The sequence below is a fragment of the Thunnus thynnus genome, chromosome 18 (assembly GCF_963924715.1).
Source record: "Thunnus thynnus chromosome 18, fThuThy2.1, whole genome shotgun sequence".
Classification (NCBI taxonomy): domain Eukaryota; kingdom Metazoa; phylum Chordata; class Actinopteri; order Scombriformes; family Scombridae; genus Thunnus; species Thunnus thynnus.
This window is the reverse complement of record NC_089534.1, coordinates 20,482,254-20,504,995: the sequence shown is the minus strand read 5'-3', so window position 1 is coordinate 20,504,995 and position 22,742 is coordinate 20,482,254. Positions and strand designations below refer to the sequence as shown.

Below are 22,742 nucleotides of genomic sequence, written 5' to 3'. Positions count from 1 at the left end.
AAATTTGACAGAGGTAGTGTAACTACGTGAGAACAACTAAAAAAGCCTGTATATGAGACATGACTATAATAGTGACATTCAATCAAAATAAAGCAGTAGTTTTCTATTTATAAAACCTCCGGCTCCGACTGACGCTGGCTGGACAATGTCATGTTCAACACTAAGCTTAATCTGTACTGCATGAAGCCTGTAACCAAGTGAACTGTAACGAGCACTTTTGCTGGCAGGTGAAATTAAAACGATGTTGTGTAACTAATAAATTGAGAAATTGACTTTAAAACGATTTCATTTTGATTTGCGATTAAATTTCTCTACCAGTTGTGTGTGAACATCAGCACAGCCCTCAGGGACTGCTGACAGGCTGCCAAGATCACACTTGGCACAAATAAGTGTGTGTCTTGGGTTATACGATTGCAAGTAGATAGAGATACATACAGGTGTGAAAGCGACGTAAAACACACGGAAGACACGCAGGAATCTGAGCATTTGGAGGTAATCAGGGACACAAGCTCAGATATTCAGTGTAGTTGTGAAGCAAAGGTGTGATGCAAATATAAGAAATATGAATGTAACCACATGCTTTAGAGAATATGAATTATTTATTTTAAAGCATAAACTGAGAAAAACAGATCTCTCAGGCTACCACACACACGCTCCATAACATTTTGCGGTGCTTCCTGACACACACACACACATACACACAAAAAAACCCCTAAAATACACCCTGACCACGTGTCTGACCACATGTTCAGCTCTTAGCTCCACATATGGTTGTTTTCCCATGTCGAAGGCTGTTTTCTGAGCAACTACAGCAGCTGTGCTCAGTACTGTTGATCCAGAGTAGTGCTAGTTTTTAAGCTCAGTATTCAAGGATGGAAACAAGCCATTAACTTACTGTTAGGGTAGAAAAACAGAGGTGACCTGAGGTCTACATAAATGGATATGCCACCGAGACTGTACCGTTCAATGGTTCTTTTCACTTCTGGGTATCAGTGGCCTCTTCACTAATACTAGTTCTCCCTTGTTTAATTTACAGTATCTTAGCGCGACACAGCTGGATTACATCTGTAACACATCTTATATCTGTAACACACGCAACAGGTACAAAGTTTCACAAAACTCTGATTAAATGAATGTTAACATCAAAAAAATGTTTACACTGAGCTGCTCTGCTTCATTTCTATATTAGTCCACATGGGACACCTACAGGAGAATGATGAACAACAGAAACACCTTAACACTGTACAGAGTACAAATGTCAAACACCTAATAATGACTAAGGTTACAGGGTTTTATGTGGTCTGAAAAAAATCTGATAATAGTGTGAGAATGGATACATGTAACATGATAGATCCATAGAAATACTTTATTGATCCTCGAGGGGGAAACGACAATAGTTACCACATGCCAACACATACAACAAGAGAAAAAAAACCCCCCATAAAAACAAAGACAATCAAAACCAGGATAAAATAGTTAAAACAGTTTGAGAGTCAGCACCAGACACATGGATAAGTCATGTGTCTGACAAAAACAAAAAAAAAAAAACTCCCTAAAGTGCCAACACAGACCAACAAGATTACAAAAGACCTAACAGCCAACAGTAATAAATAATCATCAAAGCCACTTTATACTCTGGCAGCAGCAGGCACAAAGAACCTTCTCAATCTTTCTGTTGAGCATCGGGTCATGAGCAGCTGTGCACTGGGGGCTTTCTTCATATTTTAGAACAGTCCTCAACTTTGTTCTTCCTCTTTTTATGGCTACATGTGAATGCACCAGTTCCTAATGATCACTGCACCGACATGTCAGGATGTCCTTGAGCCACTGAGCCTCTACTTTCTGTGAGGATGCTTCTCTTGGCTGCCTTAGTGCTTTGACCTCTGCAGTAAATACGTATGTGAACATCTTAAGAGGGATATTTAAAGACACGTTCATGCTATGTGTATTATGACGACTTAAACAAACCAAGGGCCTTTTTTTTCCCCTGCCTTAATTGCCACCCGAACCTCCACCTCTTTTTCCTTTGCTCCAACCACAGTCCTCTTCTCTCCTCCTGAAGAGTAAACAACGGGCAGCTATTTAAAGCTCCCCCACGACACACTCACATCATGGAAAGTCAGTCCAGGCACCTCGGATGTGGCCCAGCCAACATTCCAGGCCCTGTGGTCCTCGTTAGCTGCTTCTGCTCTGCGGCTCCACAAAAGAAATGAAGCATTCCTGCAGTAGGTGGGTACTGAGCCAGGACAGATGTAACCTAGCTACACTGTATTAATGGTTTGACTCATCAAACCAAGCATACCCTCGGAGACACATCACAATGTGTTGGTAATAACTGTTGTTATATTCACCTCTTTTCACCCCTGCAGTAAAAAAACAGAGATTTAAATATCGACTAATTGAACCTGTATATTGACTAACAACCTGTAACGACTAACGGGACTTGACTACCACGGTGGTTCCTAACCTTTTCCCTTAAGTGACTCCTATTTTACTACTGAGTAGACTAACAACTCCTTTTTAAATGTTTAACTATCATACATACTTAACAGGCTTCCATTTGACACTTTCAATGTTCTCTTCTCTCTGATGCTTGGCCAAAAAAGTTTTTTTTCTCACACAGCTTAAAATCAAGAGGGCCTCACAGCCCCCCCGAGAAGCTTTGGCAAAAGCTTAGGAAGCAGCTCTCTAACATACATTTATTGTGTGCTAGGCAGCACATTTTGCTGACATTTGTTGGCCAGTTTGCCATGAATTCATTACCACTCCAATTTAAAATGTTATTTATTCTCCACATAGCTTTGGCAGTATTATATGCAGCTACTGTATATATCAAGAGATGTTTTTATTTACATATTAAACAAGTTAAAAATTTGTTAGCTGCCACTGTTGTGACCTGAGGTATCTGTGCCTGCTCTAAAACAAGCCTGTATTGATGCACGTACAGTCATGCAAACTACTGATGACATTATAAAGCAAGTAGAAAACCTGCTCACACATTTAAAAAGATCATTATTGTGAAACACCTGACTCATGATAAATGTTGTCTAAGAAGAAAATGGCTCATGCAACGCAGACACTTACCTGCAGAACAAACTTCTGGTCAATGTAGCGCTTCGCAATGCTGGGCTGGAAGTCTGGATTCTCAAGAAAGCGCAGCAGAAACTCGTAGACAAGCTGGAAAAAAAAAAGGAAACGAAATGAAATGTGCACAACACATAATGATGCGATGTAAGGAGTAATAAAGAGAAGCACAGAGAGAGGCTTAAGAGACAGAACCTTACTTGCATGTGAGGCCACGAAGCCTCTAGAGTGGGTTCATCCTCCTCTGGGTCAAAATCTGGGTTTTCACTCGGGGCGAGTGTCCGGAATATGTTGGTGCAGATCTGTGGAGAAGAAGAAGAAGAGTAATGTTAATTAAAAAAAAACACAGAGAGTTAACATCTCAGGAGAGCATGGGAGGAGATACAGCAGGGGAATTAATAGTTACTTAAGGATAATTAACAAGTGAACCTTTACTTAGAGACAGAGTGATGATGATAGAGTACCGAAAGTTGATGGGATAAAGGAGAAACTAAAATTACATAAGATATTTGCAATATACTGTATATATACCAAGTTATTTGGTTTCCAGCGCTCCACACCCAGCTCTAACAAAACAAGCTGCTTCAACCATTATCTAAAAACCACCAGACAATATTGACTGACACCCTCCCTTATTTATTCATCTTTTTACCACAAACTGTATCTAGTGTAGTGTGAATGAGTAGGACAGTGTGCTTATACCGTAGCGTGACGAACCTTGCGATGCATTTGGTTACAGTTAATTTGCCTACATGCCAAACAACCCAGACAAGGTTACTGAGTCTGTACCTGAGGCAACGTAACAAACAGTAGCTTCTCAAGTTGTTTGGACAGTTTTTTTTTTTGTATTAAGCAGCTGTTAACATTTACCAGAGATTAAATAAAGAGGGATGGGAAAGCAAAATTTAATTACAAGTGGTTATAAGTGGTCACGCATTTTGAGAGTCAATTAATTCACTGTTCTAAAGTCTCCAGAACTGGTGGTGCAGCCAAAGAGGAATTTAAGAATAAACATACGAGTGGAGAGAAACTTTGTTCTGGTCTATTTCAGAGCAAGTTTAACTTAAAAGGAAGATGTTTAATGACATCTACCAAAGCACGGAAGGGCTGAATAATACCATTAACGATTCTACATGTGCCACGACCAACTATTAAAATTCTGTACTGAAGACAATCATTGCAGACAGGTTACAGCCACCTCTATCCCACCTTGTTATTTTTAGCAAGGGTAAATTTGAGTGTGACACACACACACACACACCGCAGAGAGGAACAGGAAAAGCTGGCATTATGTGATTGGATGGGCATACTCTCAAGCTGGAGAGGTAAAGACAACATCAAATTATTTATTAGTAGCTGGAAAACCTAAATAACAGTACTGGGAGAGGAAGGCGGCAAATAAATTTTAAACCTGACAGTGGCCCTGAAGTTGACAGCCCACAGCAGGACCTTCCAAGCGAATATAATTTCTGAGTGCGGGAAGAGAAATGACATAGACAGAAATAGTAGAACAAGGAACAAATGGAAACTGAACCAATGAATCAGCAAATAATGTCTTATTAAAACATACAGTGCAGTTTCTCACCACACTTGTGAGTTTGTGCAAGGTCATGCGCAAAATGAAGAGCAGCATATAATCATTCAAAGCAGCTCATGCTAGCTAGAAAGCTAATGTAAATAATCACAATATTCATTTGCTAACCTGGTATCCCCATTCTTTCTGATATTTTCGGCCATTTTTTAGATTTTTTTTTTTACTCAAGTCCCACAGGGACCAGTGAGTAGAGTTACAGCTGTGGTTCTCAATCATTTTTTTTTTTAGTTTGTGACCATTTAAAACAAAGCTATGTCTTCTTGCAACCACTCCTCACAGGTTTATTCCCTCTCAGACTATTTTATGAATGCTTTTAGAAGCTTGTAGAGTTCAAATTATCAAGTAATTAAAAAAAAACCATCAAAGATTAAAAGAAAGTCTGGGAATAATGTATTTTGTGTAACACAAATGGATTTTCTCACGTTGGAAAACGCTAAGCTACAGAGCTCTGGGAGTCCAACTTTTCAGCCATTCTGCTCTACAGCAGAAATATCTTTGTCATAACTCCCATCAATGCCAAAATCCAATAGGACGTGCATTGTGGAGGTCAATGATTTGAGGTCGATGTTAAATTTAGTTTAACTTTGGCTGCATAACCTGCCAGAGAGTGCATCCGCTCTCTGCTGGAAAAAGTTGGTCTTGTCTGTGCAATGTCAAACTTGCCCTTTTGTTGAGAAAAGTCCTGCAAGGAAGCATGTCTGAGTAACGTCATAATGAATACATTTTACATGCACTCAGTGACCACTTCATTAGGCAGACCTGCTGAGTAACTCCTCACAGTCTCTCTTTTGCTTTCCAAGTGTCCTGAATTGACCAAAGTCACTGTTGTGTTCACAGAACCATCCACAGAAGATTGGAGCTTTGTGACATTGCACATGACCTTGATAGAAATAAGCTCAAACGATCAGCAATAATTCATAGATGCTGTGATATTCAGATGACCCAGTTTCAATTTTCACATTTCCATTGTAGCCTGATCTGCTTGTTATTAGCTGAAAGAGGAGTGGCACCCAGCATGGTCTCATGCTGCTGTTGCCCATCCCCTTCAAGGTTGAATGAGCTGTGCACTCAGAGATGCCCTTCAGCTCACCACTGTTGCACTGAGCTGTTATTTGCCTGCTTGTGGCCTTCCTGTTATTTCAGAAGAGTCTGACACTATAGTGCAGCTAGAAACACCGTCTAGCAATAATAATTGTACTGTACAATGTTCAAAGCCACTTAAACCATTCACCTTATCTATTCTTTAGCCAAACAGTAACAGGACCTGTTGATTGCCTGCATGAAGAAGGAATTTGTTCCAACTATAAAATGAAGTTGCACATATAAGCATTCACCACAGGCACACAGATACACTCGAAAGTTATCCCGTTCATAAATAACTTAACTACACCCATTTACTTTGAAACGATCAACAGGATTTAATACAGTCAAGGTGTCAGGAAACCAGCTGACTGCACAACTGCAGTCATGTGGATGCCGTCACAGGCCTAATGAAGCATTTGCTACTGCTGATAAGTATCAAATATAACCCTTTCCTTGAAAAGTGCTCTAAAGGCTTCTAAGGAACCAAATTCACTGACTGAATTCACTGAGTCGAGAGCATCGAGCGTCAATACGTGTTGATGTTCAAGCAGTTTAGGCCTGTGACATCATTAGCCTAATTGATGAAACTGAGCAATAGCACACTATGACATGTCGCAATAGGAAAAGCACAGGTGTAAACAAAAAAAATAATGATGAATGAATTCCATTTAGCTGCTTCAGTTTCAGGGTGCCGGTATTGTGCGTACAGGCTCACAGTCACACTGTCATGGCTTATTGGGACATTTGAATAGAACAAAGCCATTGTTGATGTTATTAGCAACACCTGTGCTTTTCTACTATGAAAAGTCAAAATGTGAAAAAGGCCAATCAGCTGGCACACCTGGCATTTCTTAGCCGTTGTTTCCAGACACCTCTACATGCTCCTAATGACTTAAGCTTGAAATTGCAACAAAACCTGCATATTTTCCATACAGTCATTCATAGTTTTGAAACAAAAGAAAAACAAGCAGGCAAAATTAAGAAGAGCACATAACAGTTCATATATCACAATACAGATATATTATAGCAACAATTTTCACTTCACGAGCCTCTCAAACTATAGTAATGGCCTTAACATCTGCATCTGCTAATAATGACGCAATTTCAACCTCTGTGAGCTCTCTGTGGCGTATCACTTAGCTGTCCCTGGAGTGAGGCACGTCATTGGCTGGGCTGGAATCAGATGACTCAGATGACAGGGTGGGTTGCCAGGCGGTAAATTGTACCTCAGTGTGATGCCCATTTTGCCAGCGGAGCGCTCTGAGGCCGAGGGCTTACAAAAGTCAAGATAGACGGTGGGGTCGATGGTGCTGGGGCACACGCATGAACTATTACTGTAGGTGTAACTACTGTTTAACAAGGATCATAGGAATGCATTTTAATGTCACAGAAATGCCCAAGCGACTGGTATCCATTGAGGGTATTAATCTGTCTATTCAGTGCAGCATAATGGGTTATATAAGTCACCACACAAGCACCAGGCATGCTTATATCAATTCCCCTAGTCACTTCACAACGTTTAAAAATAACTACAGTTGGACAAAACAAGAGAAAATATTGTGGGAGGAAAGCAAACATGGTAAGCGTGTGAAAATTCTCATGGAGGATAAAAAGGAAACAGTTATTTCTGTGTGTGTGTGTGTGCAAGTACTGTAGTGGGATTCATAAAGGCCTGTTCCTAAGTGACAGGCAGTGAAACCAGTGTGGGTTCGCTGATGATGAGGGAGGCTGTGGCTCTGTGTGGGGTCACTTTGTGGGTGACGCTAGTAGCAACCAACACCTAGCAACGTAAAAGATAAGAGAGGAGGAAGAGGTGGGGGGTGAGATGAAGAGAAAGTGCAAGAATAGAGTGCAACATTAGCAAAACGGGTGAAAAAAGGTGCAAGTTAAAGCGAGTAAAAAGGGAAATTATAGCGCTTTTCAGCTAAACCTTCTTCCTTATTCCTTGCACAGAAAGGGAAGAACAAACTCCAAATTGTTTAAGAGAAGTTGTTTTATCATAATATACTAGTAACACTAATTATAGATTTGGCACAAGAGCAAAACGTCCTTTTACATAGATGAGAAACCTAGCTGTTTGTACTCCTAGCAACCTCAGTGATCAAAGCGGTCCTCTCTGCAGCAGAATAATGGGCTGCACTTTAAACGCTCACCTCTTCATTATCATGTGATGCCAAGCATGGAGTATCTGGGAGAGCTATTATCAACCCAGCTTTCTGAAAGTGCAGCTGTTATTTGTCTAACCTCATTCAGAACCATGTCTGTAATACAGACACTTGGCTCTGAGATGGGCTTTCTCTTGAGCTGGACCCATGTCCCTCTGCTCTCTCATTGCAATGGAGAAGTGAGATGATGAAGACAGTCCCTGACGATACTCATGGACCAGCCAGAGTTATGTGTTCCCACTGATTTAGCTAACAAGCTGCTAATGAATTGCCCAGGAGCTCTGATGGTCATCCAGTGTATGTATGACTTGCTGATTTATCTCTGCTAATAAGATTCAATAGCCTAATATCAATCAATAATCTAAACCGAAAAGTGATATAATTGCCTTAGAATCAGTTTGGAGTTGTCTCTGAATAGCCGTGATGAAAAAGTCCATCTTATTTTTTGTTTTTTCACTTAGTCACACACTTCTTTTACTTTCCCAACATGATGAGGAAACGTGTAAAAACTAAATTTAGTTGCTTTAGATCAAAAGCTTACTGTTTACCTCAATTAAACACACAGAAAATAACTTATTCAGGTTTTTATAATTAACCACAAAATAACTTAAGATTATATTTCTTGCTTGTGACTAGTGTGATATATTAGTATGATTGTATACTTTTATTACTTTGGAATGCTGATCTACGATGAATTGCTGCAACATTTACTGCCTGTGTTCAAACATTAAGCAATTTATCATGCCATGATGCAGAGAAAGCACAAAATATCCATTCTGTATTTGCTACTATGGAGGTTTATATGAACTGTTTTACAGTCCGATGTTTATATTTAGGGGAAATCTACTATACTGCTCTACAGATGTGAAAATTCAGACATTTTGAACAACTCAAAACGACATGATGGTTAAAAAAAAAAAAAAAAAAGGAAAAAAAAAAAAGGAAATTCAGACCCATCTTGTGTTTCTTTTGTTTATATATAGTCTAATTTTGATTGCAATCTGTCAGTATATCATGCAGTTAAACCAATATGGTGTTACCCACGTTGCCACTTTTGTTGTTTGCAGAGCTTTAGAGCTTAACCAACCCTAACAAAGTGAAGGTGGAGAGATGGTATTTATTTAAAGTCTGGTGTCATTACTAGCTATAACTGAAAGCCGCCATAACTCTCTTGACTGTCCACTCGAAATCAAATTGATGTCCTTGCTGAGTTTTTGGTTGCTTTAAGGGTGCGACCAACACAATAACAGGGCACAGTTTGTTACTAATACATAATGTACTTTAAACACTGATGTTGCATCAGTTTAAACACTGACTAAGTGTAAGCAGGTTGACACTGTTGGCTGTCAACTCCATATTTACCCTCCTATTCCATGTTTACACTGCCTTCCTGCTTAGAGTTACCAAACCATGGCAGGAGTATCGAGGACTACCTTACACTGTCAGTCAGAACATTTCTGCACAAAATTGTGTTTGTTTTTTGTTATTTTTGCATTTTTTACTACATTTAAAACAGTGTGCCTGTTTAGGACTTTTAGTCTTTTTGGAAATGATTTATTTCTTGATCACCGTAATTGGACACCTGTTGAAATGCACACACGTGTTTCTTAAGACAAATGAATCCAGAAACCAGTATTTAGCACAGCTGCACAAAAGTGCTGTTATTTGTGACTGCATCGTTTAATCTACTGATTCATTTCTTAATTAGTTGATCAATCGTGTAGTCCATGAAATGTTGAAAAATAATGAAAAAAAATGTCTTTCACAATTTCTCAGAGGCCACCATGAGGACTTTAATTTGCTTGTTTTGTCAGACGAAGAGCCTAAAATGTTAAGATATTCAATTAACTGTCGTATATGACAAGGGAAAAAAAAAAATCAAATCTTCACATTTGAGGGGCTGGAACTATCAAATTTGGGCGTTTTTGCTTGAACAATATTTTTTGACGCTCGACTAATTGTTGCAGCTCTATTTTTTATACAAAAAATGTAAAATCATAACCGCTCTCCTAATTAGAGCAGGGACATGTCAACGAAACAAGCTTTTGAATTTATGTTTAATGAAAATTTAGGCAGTGAAAACGAATGAGTAACTTTTTTCTCCTCTCCCTGTCCAAGTCATGTTTTCCATGCATCCATCTCATCCATCAACTGCACAACTCTCACTTTCACAAAGTAATGAATAACAGCTGAGTGACAACAGTCTTAACTGAGTCCTAAATCAATATTTGTAAGGTATGACATGGATTATTACAGTCCATCAATAATTTTGAAACCTCCTTGACTCAGCGCTGGATGTGTTCATCCGTATCCACCATGATAATCTGCAGTGTGGAGTGAATCACTGCAGCACTGACTACAGTACAGACTGTTGTGTTCTAAATGTTGCACATGAGTCATTATTGTACTGTAGTAGGGAACTAGGCTGCTCAGGGCACCTGCTACATGAACACAGATCTATGCCATATCGGCCAAAGATGCTTTGCAGGGGTTTGGATCGGTTGTTAAACAGACGAGTCTGGTAACAAGATTCCTCTAACAGCCAATGACTAGACACTGACCTTCACCTGCGCTTTGACCTCTCTGGTGAGTGTACAGTATATCTCCAGGTAATATGTTATTTAAATGAACAAATTACAGTTTGGATGATTTCTTGTGCGTAATCAGTGCACAACTTCTTTCCAGAATCCTAAAAATGCCAGTATTTACTTTACTTTTGTTAGTTCCAACTTCTTTCAACTTCTGACAGTAATATTAACTTAAAATGACAGGTCATTTTTGATGTTATGCATTTATTTTTCCACGCACGATTTAAAATGTATTTTATCATGAAGAGGGCAGTTTGTTTGAAATAAATGACTGTATCAGAGTTATGACTGTGTAACTTTCCTATTCTTTCTTTGATAACTGCCTGTGAGGCAGTGCCTCACTAGGATAAGTGTGTTTTTCTTCTGTCAAAATGGATGTGCACAGAGGAGTATTTCTCTGTGCTTGAATGCATTATGTGACCTGAAGTTCAAACTGTGGCTATTAGGCCAAAATAGCACAACAGAACAGTGCAGTTTCTGGGGATTTGACCAAAAAAAACAAAACAGAAAAACCCACAGAAACAAGAGGTCGAATGTATAAATATTTTTGGTAAAGACAAGGTTTTGTTGTGGAATAGCCACAAGAAGTCTTGAGTAGGTGTGTGACAGCTCACAAAACTCACAGTTCAGATCGTATCGTGGTTTTTTAGAAACGGATTGGATAATTTTTCGGATCAGCAAAAAATGGGAGATAAATATAACTTTGCTTTCCATTTACTCTGCAAAACACTTTCAGCAAGGAACTTTCTATCTTAAATAAGTCTTAAAATATATAAATTATTCAATACTCAATTGTTAAATTAAAGTGCAATATGAGGCAATATATCTTCCTCCTTTGAACATGGTAGTAAATGAAAAAACAGCCTGTGTCCACATCATCAAAACTTGATGACAAATCACAAAGATGAACACACGTCTTGTCCTGCAGCTGAGCTTGTTGAACAAGCCACCAAACAAACATTTGCCGGGGAGAAGTGGACCGCTAACGTCAGTTAGCAGCTAGATAGCTAACTAGCTGCTCAGCTGCAGCACGTTAAACATCATGTGAACATACCTGCAGATGTCACTTCAGACCAGTTAGATGCTGGTTTGGTCGTTGCTCTTCAAAATCCCTGTTAGCGACACGCTGTCTGTCCATGACTTTTAGCTACAGCTATTTGTTAACGTTGTCTCCAATGAGACATTAACTTTTGCAATTAATCTGTGGTTCACATGCGTGCCGAACCGTGGAAGGCGATCCTTACGGGTCACAGATCAACTACGTTCCGTTACACAGCTAGTCTAAAGTGCTAGTCACTGGCATTAGTGTAGGTTAGTCAGATTTTACCGGAGGTTAGAGATCGGTCTAAGTGTTAAATCTGTGGATTAGTTTTACACAGTGGGTTTGGTGATGAGCTTGAGTGGGGATTTTTGGCTCTCTGCCTTTATCTCCTCTACTCTCTGTGTCGGCGCAGCTACCACAAGTAAACAACATCAGAAAAGGTAAAAGACGGCACTTTTTACTCTAAAAATCAAGTTTTGGAGAGAATATTGAGAAAAATGCCAAAACAAATATTCAGTCTGTACAGTTTTTAATTTTAAATCCCTCTTGACTTTACTTTCATTAACTCTACTCCACATGTACAGTATGTGGAGACAATAAAGAGTGTGAGAGAGGAGAGAAACAGACAAGGGGATTTTAAATCAACTCAACTTTCTGTGTTTAAGCTGTGGACTTCAACGCTTAAATGGGAGCAGTGTGATCAGGGGTTTTGGGTTAACAAGGTAACGTGTAGCTCACGTGCTGCTGACATGACACACCCTGTCTAGACACACGATCAGCCTCCATTTTTTAATCCTGCTCAAGTGCACAGGACGTTACACGGTGCCTCAGAGAGGAGCTCTCCCTGCTGTTTGATAATAAACATTGTTAAAAGAACATAACTTAGCACTTTTGAAGATAAAATTCAGCCTACACAAAAACTCCTGTTGAAATCTCTTGTTGCTGTGGGCTTTTCACACACGTTCTTTTCTAAATCTAAAATGGCCACCTGCTAGAACTTTTGGAGAGCTTGAAGCACTGTAAACATGTATTCTCACCATATTGGTGATCTCTGGGTACGTAGATTCCACCAGCACCCCTCTGTTGGTGGAAACATAGTCCACTAGCTCGTTGAGTGTGGCCCTCTTGATCTCCTTGCTCTTCAGGTCTATCACTGAGTCCAGGAAGTCAAAAAGCATGCAGCACTGCTGGAGTTTCTGGGTGAAAAGTTCCTGCTGCTCTGCGGAGGGGGCATCTGGAATCACACAAAAGAAAGAAGGAAAGACATTGAGCCATTGCTGATATAAACTAGAGAGCATAATATAAAGCTCTACGGAAACAGAAGTGGAGCAACTTGTTTGTGCGGAATAAAAAATAGTATGACATGTACATTAGTACGTTTTGATATTGCATTGCACGAGCATTGATTTTTGTTTTTGACATTCCCAGACAATTTAAATCAATGACAAAACAACCTCTAAATATCTAGTTTATTGCATAATATTACATTTCTAACTTAACTGCTGAGGCAGGCAGACAGACAAAATAACACCGTTGCATTTTGCCACACAGAGGCAGCCCAGTCATTCTCGGCTTTGATTGTAAAGCCTTTTATGGATTAGACGGTGAGTGCGTTCAGGGTTATTAGGGCTGTCAAACTTGACCCCAGCTAAGCTATAAACAGCATCTGGAAGCCGTCCAGAAATGCGGTGACACACTGTACAGTGATGTTCTGTTCCAGCACAGCAGCAGCTCATCGCTGTGGACACAGGACTCTCTGTAATGGTAGCAGGAACACACAGCTAAGTGCACCAACACTGCAGGTCTGATTTACAACATACAACACCTCAAGAACCAGGTACCCCCAAAGTCCACAGCACTTGTTGACACCGACATATATTGACACTGCTAGTAAAAAACCCAGAAAATGAAAAAAACCCAGAATCAATGAATAAGCAAATATTGTTCATTTCAAAAGTTTATGCTAACTTCTGGACACAAGATGTCTCACTCTAAAAAAGTCCGTTGTCCTTGTATGTGTGCTGGACGTTTCAACATCACACTTGCCTAAGCTGTACACTGGAACATGATTGGCTTACAAACAAGTGGTATTGTCCTAAAATCGCACTCATATGTACACGCCTTAAACTCAGATTTTCAGTGATCACATTTTTGACTGGAGGGGGACGTAAATATAATACCCTTTTCTTTGTTTATTAGTTATTTTTTTTCCATCTTTACCAGAGCTTGCATAAGCACATGGTGTGAACTCACCCGTTGGGAAGCGGTTCTCAATGTACTCACAATAGCTTGCGACACTCAGGAAGTATTGATTTATGTCACTGCTTGTGCATTCACATTCTAGTGCTACAGGGAGTCTTGAAGTCAGACGTTAAAGTGTCTTGAGACCATCAGCAAACTGAATTAATGCCTGTTCAGTTGATACTATGCAACTGAACAGGCATTATTTCAGAAAACGGTGTGGCATGTGACAATGCACAGTCAAGCGCAGCCAAACAAATTCACAATACGTTTCACACCTAGTGAAAATGTTCCAGTGGTGTTGACAGTTGATGAAGTACTTACGCAACTGAACTCTATGGGTCAGATCACTGGCTGCTGCTCTGAGTAAACTCAATATCTGAGTGTAACTACACCAGGCTTACTTGTCAACCCACTACTTTTGCCTTAATGCCAATTTTCCAAAGTATCAAATCTCAAAGGATTCCATATTCAAAGGGCAGACTGAATACCAAACTGGAACAAGAGAGGAAAAGGGACCATAATACCCCTGCGGTCTGTGCTGGTGTTAACATGACATACAAGTAGCTCATATTTCTTGCTGTAAGTGTATAAATAGGCGTACAGTAGATTTGTGTAGGGCTGAGTGTCAGGCATGCTGGAGGGAAATTTTCAGTGTTTTTTCTATCCATTTATGATAGATACCTTGAAAAAAGGAAGTGCATATCTGTGCCAATGGAAATGATGAGTTTGAACCTTCAACACAGAGCAATATAGTATTCTGTCTGCACCTTAAGTCTAGGGAAAACTCTTCTCTATTTCAGATTTTAGAGATATTTTCCTCTCTAAAGAAAGCTGCACAGTTCTTTTATTATAAGTCATGGTCATGCATAAGATGGCAAACTTAGCCTCCCTTGTGGTTTCATGAAATTAACAGAGGCAACACTCAGGCTGGGATTTAACATATTCAGAATGTGTTTTCTATGAGCTATCTGAGTAACCAGGGAGTATGTGAAGAACATTATTGTATTTCTTTACAGGGGAATTGTCTTTATTCTCCTGGGAGGAGAGATGGCTGGGCCTGTTAGATACAGCCTGACATGTTGATGCTTTTCCCAATGTGAAGCTATTTTTGCCTTGCAGATACAGATGCATTAGTGCACAAATTCCTCAGGGTGCTTAGAAAAGAAGGGAAATATTTCCATTTCAACTATGAAGCTATGTAAAAGAACAAAGAGAGCAAGAAAGCATTTGAGAGTAGGGTTGGGTCAGTTTCCGGTTTTGCCGGTACGGTGTACGAGCTTAAACCGGTTTGATTTTATGTGAACTGACTGTACCGGCATTTGTCATTATGAGACATCTAGGCATCTCATTCTGCTCCAACACTGACAGGGTCGGCTGCTGCTGTCCACCCAGCTAGACACCTATGATGAGCAGGAGGACGTAGGCTGACGTGGGCTTACGGTGCAGATCTCACTGATAACCCGGATACACCCAGCTGGACTGCTTCCAGCTTCCAGCAGTCTGAAAGCAGCTTGTATTTTGAAAACAACCGCCAGATACAAAGGGACGCGAGGGATCATTTAACCAGCCTGCATGGTGGCTTGCAGCTAGTTAGCGTGGCTAGCATCGTTAGCATAGCATAGCCATGCTATGCTCCGGCTGTTAAACCGGAAACACCGTGACAACTCAGTACTGTAGCACAGGAAGAAAAATTAAGTTGAATGGTTGTTGTGAGAAATTAAAACACAATGTGTCACTCAGTTGTCCTGACTGTGGTGCCGCTATGCTCTCATTCATGGGCTCTCATTATGTTCCGCTCAGAGCGGCGGAGTCATGTGCAAGTGGGTAGCTCCCGGTCTGAAAAGTGAAGCCAATGCAGAAGTGCCTTAAACCTGCATTCTTTGTAATGGCCATCAGGGGGCGACTCCACTGGCTGCAGAAAGAAGTCAGATTGGATGGAAGTCTACTTGGCTTAATATCAAACCGGTTTGAAATTTTTCAGCCAATCAGCCCAATCCTTTAAGAGAACAGACAGAAATCCCAGTTTTATCAAGGTGCCAGAGCTATTTTATATTTTATTTAATTACAACTTAGCTAGCTTAGAAGTAAGATGAGACATAACATTAACAAAAGTAATCTTGTACTGAATATTCTGACTGGTGTAGCTTACACAAAGCTTTAGGAATCAGTTATATGATTATCTGGATGCAGTAACACACAATTTCATTAACACATGGACAGATAGATAACATGGGATGTATAATTATTCCTTAGTGTCCTTTGAGTTGCTTGGTAAATAATTAAAAAAATTTCTTCACTGTGTCTCTTGATCTCTGCAGGATTTTGGTTTTGTAGCTTAACTACTAAATGTCTCCTTTGGGAGGCAATCACTGTAGTACTGTAACTAAAAGAGCCCTGGATTAGAGTTTTTACAATTGATGACTTTACGAATGACCATTTGGATATCTTAAAGATTATAGCATGACCTCAAATGACAGACTTAAGATTCATCACTTCTCCCAAATACAACAATTAACACATGCCGTTCCATAACATTCAGCTTTGGAAATTAACAGGGGACAAAAATGCCCCAAGAAATCTCAGAATGACCCTTAAAACTGTGATTGAAGGGCAAAAATTGCCCCCAAGATTGGCGGAGTTAGTTTAAAAGTGGAAAAAAAAAAACAAAGGCGTCCAGCAATAAAGCTGCATGAAGCAGCAATGGAAATGGATGACACAGAATCTGACTGACAGTGAAACCCATATATAATATGAATCTACTCAAGTAGCCCATGAAGTATGGCTGATTGCTGGTGACTGACTTATTGAATAGTCTATTGTTTAATGGGTATTACTTTAGCAGTTTGCAGTGTTGTCACTTGAATTCGCTTCTGTTAATGTTGTTGTTTGTAAGGTCACTAGTTCACATTTAGTTGTGAAACACTGCCTTTAATTTCCTCAAATACTTTAATAGACCTTCAACAGTTTCTAAAGAGGATGTTTCAAAAAGACCATAAACTAGTACATCTGAAAGATTGTGATGAAGTTTTCAATCAATCCATAAACTAATGCATTATACATATACAAAGGCTATTAGGAGATGAATAAAAGCCTAAATATTTAGAACTGTCTCCTGCTTTCTTTCACACATACAAATGATATTCCGTACACATACACACACTTCTCTTTGGATCAGCAATAGTATTTATTTACTCGTGTCGGCACAAGCTGGTAATTACTGGGCTCATTTCACATTAAAAACAGCAACTTTATGCACTAGTTACAATTTTCTAAAGTGCCCCCAAAATTTGGTAAATTTAGACAGTCAGGGCAAAAGTTGCCCCCCAAATATTTTTTAAAATTTCCTAATCAAATGTAATAAAACTGGATTTACAGGAAATGTTACATTTTTTGCACAATTTTGTGAGTGGTAATAACATTTTTCTGTGGGTTAATATACAGGGTTCAAGCATGTCACCATTTGTGGAGTAAATTCCAACAAGAAATGACCACACTAAGTCCTAAAATATGCAGCAGCGTGTTCTGTTCAAAAACCTTGATACTAAGGACACAGAGCAGCTCATCTGCTTAGTATTTAGCAACAACACTAGATGCTGCTGAATGCTGTCATGTGCAAAACAAATGTTGCACCAACTATTCGGTCATTATATTTGCTACGTTCCATTTCATGTTGGTCACAATTTTTCAGCCAAGTGTAAATGGGTGAATACCACATTGGTTTATTATTACAAGACAAATGCTACGTTGGGGTTTGTTAAGTACCGTACTTGCAGAACAAAGCAAGTCTGGCAGGCTGCACAATGCTGTTGCTATTTCCAAATCCTATGATTGCACATGCAGAAGATTTGCTGAAATGAACCAAGGTTTGTTCATATGCTGAAATTAAGTTCTCCCCTGAATATGAAGGAATGTTCTTTGTTGCAAAAGTAATATAACAACACTAATTTAAGGTAATATCTGCGCTTAGACACAACAGTTATTTTTACAAAATAAACAATTTATTCAAAATGTTATTGTGATTATACAGTATTGCCTGAAGTGATGCATGTGGTTTCCCAGCCACATGTACTGTATAACAAAGAACATAAACCTGATTGGGTGACAAAAACAGGAAATATGATCTTAGCTCTAAAACCACAGCACTGCAAAGACAATTTCATGAAAATGTGATGTTAATCATTAAACTAACCACAAACAGACAAGTGACAAATTAACGGGAAAAATTAATAAATGCGTAGTAAAACAACACAAATGCATCCATACAGTGTATGGAGAGGGTGGGTGGGGTCACTGAATAGCATGATGAGTATGAAAATTATGTAAATCACATTATGGCCAACAGAGTTGAACACCTATAGGGGATTTTGAATGTCATCACTCTCCACGATCATCATCAAAACAAGAAATCCATGTCAAGGAGCACTGAAGCTGTTCTGGAGACTCATGGTGGCTGCAATGCAAATGCATTAATGGTTTAATAAAGATATAATTCATGAACACAGAGCATTTGCTATGAGACTCCAAATTCAGTTTAAAAGTGTAATGTTACTTGTGACCGATCATCTTTGGAAACTCAGTGAAACCATTTTGAGATGCATGTGCAGACAGGGATGGAAAACAGATAACAGTATTGCAAACAGCTATGGTGAGATAAGTCAAAGCGGAAGTATTGTGCATTAAATTGCATAACGTGCAGCGAGTGGTGGGTTGAAAATGTTCAATATTCCATGAGGGAAAGATCCCTTCCAGCACAGAGTTCATAATTACATCCAGTGATTGACATTTGTGCACATGGAGCTTATATATACCAGGATGCTTGGAACTTGGAATATCTTGTACCCATTCATACACAGATATTAATCTTGGTTGAGTGGACAGGTGCCCATGGGCCTCCAGTTGTACAGCTTTCCAAGTCTAATGAATACATTATGTTTGACTCCTGCTGAGAAACTTCCACTCAAAAATGGAATTCATTGGTCGGTGCAAGTTATGCTTAACCCTTAACTTCTCTTATTTTAACAGAGCAAGGTTTAGTATAAATAGTGGCCTGACAGAACACGTGAGGCTAAGGACTGAAGCATTAATGCGATAACACAGCCCATAAAACAGTCACGAACACAAGAATGATGATGACGTTCCTCTAAAAAATAATTTAGTGTTTTTTCCAGAAAGTTTCAGAAAATGTAAACATAGGCTATTGTTGCGCCAATGTGTTTGAGGCCCATGGTTGCATGCTCATACGCAACAACAAACAGCAGATGTTTTTATGTGAGGAGAGATGTATTTTATTGGACATGATTTATAAAGGCCAAATATGTCTAAATAAGGTCCTACAGTTCACAATTAATGTCAGAAAAACAAAAAATGAGGCCATTAAGTCTAAGGAACTCTCAGTAGACCTGAGAAAGTATGAAAAAAAAAATCAGGCCAAATTTCCCAGAATCCATCAATTTAAAAAGGAAGAAATTTGGAACCAAGACTCCTCTTTGAGTTGATCGTCAGCCAAACTCTGTGCCCCGTAGGCATGCGTCTTTGTATATTACAAAAGCATAAAGATAAATCTAGATACACAGTGTGACACGCAGGGTGGCAGATTTATAACTAAGAAAACAACGCTATTCCATTTGTTCAAAGATGTTAAAATGTTCAAAACAGTAGCTCAACAGAACATTCAAATATCATCAGTGTGTTCTCATCATCGATGAAACATACATGTGAACAGAATGCAATAGTGAACGTTTGATTGCTGTAGTCTGAAGATGACTGCAGTTATGCAACCACTTTCCATGTTGGCATCCCATGTTTCATTGCCCCGATGACTGGCGTGTTGTGTCTTGGATGAATAGCTGCCATACACCGCGGCAGAAGGAAACGGTCATGTAAAATAGAAACGCAGCACTCACACAGTGCAATTGTGACGATCAAGCTGCTTTTTATGAACACGAACAGGTACGTATAAGGATTCATGTTGAAAGATTAATTCACGATAATAAAATGCTTCATTTTTAAAAATAATAACATGCTGTTGTATTAGGAACGGACATTAAATGTACAAAAACATATTTTCCAGTATTATAACAGCTTGATATTGTGCAGCTAGAGCAAAGTGTCTGACCTATATTTGCATTTTGATTACTGCTGTTCTTCAGCTACGGCACTTGATATCTCTTTTCAATCCAAAATGTGGTTATAAAGATGGAAACTATTGTTTCGTTATATAATCCTCTTGGCAAACTGTGAGGGAATGTATTAAATCTTACTATTAAGACTCTTTACATAGGTTTATCTGACTGTCTGAGCCGTGTGTCTGACTAATGTGCTGGCACAACTGTAAGGACAGATTTGTAGTGTGAACATGGAAAAATAATAATGAACATGATGGTAGAAACACTAGGGGTCTTGACCTATTCACAGTTAAATATACAACAAACATATTTATATTATACCTAAGGAAACCTAAGCTCACCACGTTAAAACTCCTTCACATAAATACCTGCCCTTTTGGTGCCCATCAACATTTCACAGAACTATACCAAGCAGAAAGAAACCAAAACAAACTGAAGAGAAGTATGCAGGTCAGGTGACCTCTGAACAGTGACAGCTTAGTCCTGCACAGTCTTTGTCACTTAGGACTCCACATTTAGGGGATTAGTTAGATTTGCTCCCGAACTACCTGCCACATATTTACTTCATGTTGCTTATACAACCTGCCCAGTGTTGTAACAAGCACACGTTAATATTTTTATAATCCACAAATAAGCTATAGCCCAATAACTGCTGCTAAAATATGTTTAATTATTTAAATCTAGTGCACTTCAGCTTGTGGAAAAAAAATAATTAGAAGAGTTGTTTCTGAAACCATGGTGGTTTAAAAGGAGGACAAAGAGATTTTTCCATGTTCACAACAGGCTCAACCAATTAAATATTTAAGGTTATCGGTGGTTAAGGTGAACGTAAGGACAATGCTTTAGGTTGGGGCCTGCAAACCAGTAAAAGAGACCTTCCCACTGTATGCAGCCTAAGAGCAAGTTCTACTTGGGAGGCTCAATCCAGGCAAAAATAAAAAGTCCCCTGACTCTGTATTTTCAGCAAGCGAAGTGCTAATAATAATTTCTACTTAAGTATATTTTACTTTATTTGGGGTGCTTTCCTTTATTTGAGACACCTTACAAACCCTCCTTCTTTGAAAAAAGTCTTAAAAAAATAAAAATTGCATTTAATGTAAAAACTAGAATCTATCTCTGTCCAGACTCATATATTTGTATTGAACACTTTGAAGGAATTTAATAAAAGGTATTAAGTGTATTTTCCTTGTATGTGTTCACATGTTTGGCCAATGAAGCTGATTCTGATAAAACAAATTTTTGGCCATGACAGTAGACAAAGCTTCAGATGTGGACATCGCTGCTAAGAAGCTTAAAAATTCTAAAACATGGATGCTTCACACACATCTTCAACCTGGCAGCACAGAAGATTTATACAATCACCACAGTTTGAAGATGGGAACTCAAGATTAGTGTCACCAGTTCAGTATCCAACCAAATGTGAAACATGGTCACAATCTCCCCTTCTGTTCCTGAGTTATGGTGTTGAATAATGGCTAGAAAAGTGTTTTTGCAGAACATTATGATGTTTTTGCAGAACATTATGATGTCACGATGGAGCTAACCTTTGACCTTTTGGATACAAAATGTCATCATTTCATCATGTTATCCTTTTAGACATTTTTGTGAAACTTTGTCATAATTAGCATATGGATTCTTGAGTTATGGCCAAAGACGTGTTTTGTGAGGTCACAGTGACCTTGACTTTTGACCACTAAATTCTAATCAGTTTATCCTTGTGTCAGATGTAATGAAATTCCCTCTGGGCATTCCTGAGATATATGAAAGAAAATTGGATGTATGTACGTATAGACAACCCAAAAACATAATGATACAAAACTGGTTAAACTTAAATGGTCCCACATTTAGCAGTAACTTCCGGGGAAGCACTAACAATTCACAGTAGGAGAGTCCTTGTGTGCTACATCTGCAGGTGCTCCTATAAAAAAAAGGTCCCAGTATTGTCTGCACTGGTTAGGATTGCATTTCCTGTCTATTATTCGGCCACACAGCCCTACAAACTAAGAGAAAGGGAAAAATGAGACACAGGAAAAAGATCTTCCTACTATCACAACCCCAAAGCACACAGACTTGTAAGACATGTGAAATGCTTCAACATGTACAGGATATGACTGGTGAGTTGTAAAAACAAAACAAAAACAAAACAAAAAAAACAGAAGTGACAGTCTACTGTGCTAAATGTGACTATTAATGCATGACAGGAGTGATGCCATGTAGGTCATACTGCAGCTGCTGAACTGGTTGGATGAGATGGTAATGTACGTACAATCTGATTCAGAGATGCATCTTCACGTTTGTTTAGGCTGCCCATTAAAACACTGCTGGCACAATATGTCACAACAGTACCCAAAAAGCAGGTTAAAGAGTCACTAGAACATTTTTATTGTAAACTACAAAGATAAAATGAGAGAGAGAAGTGAAGAAAATATTATAATATTAAAAGTAAATTTACTGCTCATTGTATGATTTGACCTCTGAGTAGAGACAAAGCCCAAGCAATACGGGTCAAATGCAAAGGTATGAACCAAAATGAGAACTGCAAATAGACCAAGAAAAGACTTTAAAATTGAAGCACAGTTACATAAATTAGCATCTTAATTTGGTTTTAAAGACATGTTACAATTTCAGCATGGAGGTATGTCGCCAAAAGTTTTTTTTTTTTTTAAAGTATAGCCGTGAATAAAAACACAACAAGGCATTTATACAAATCCAAAAAAAAGCAAAAGTAAAGCAGCTTTTTCTTTGACTGTTATTGCCGATAAACACTTTGTTAGCTTTCTCTCTTAGGTTTGCTAGAAGGTAGTAGAACAAAAAGGT

General features: G+C 38.9%; 1 protein-coding gene across 2 annotated transcripts in view; it reads right to left on the bottom strand.

Annotated features, from left to right (window-relative positions):
* The window catches only part of ppp2r5a (protein phosphatase 2, regulatory subunit B', alpha isoform), a 46,983-nt gene that overhangs the window by 12,731 nt on the left and 11,510 nt on the right, over positions 1-22,742 (bottom strand). The window contains exons 2-4 of one of the 2 annotated variants that reach the window (XM_067573305.1): positions 12,594-12,790; positions 3,285-3,386; positions 3,085-3,177 (exon numbers count right to left, since the gene is read on the bottom strand). In XM_067573305.1, the coding sequence (XP_067429406.1) occupies positions 3,085-3,177; positions 3,285-3,386; positions 12,594-12,790 (392 nt within the window). Of the gene's footprint in view, positions 1-3,084; positions 3,178-3,284; positions 3,387-4,495; positions 6,078-12,593; positions 12,791-22,742 lie in introns of those variants that run through there. The other variant, XM_067573306.1, reaches the window with a different exon arrangement.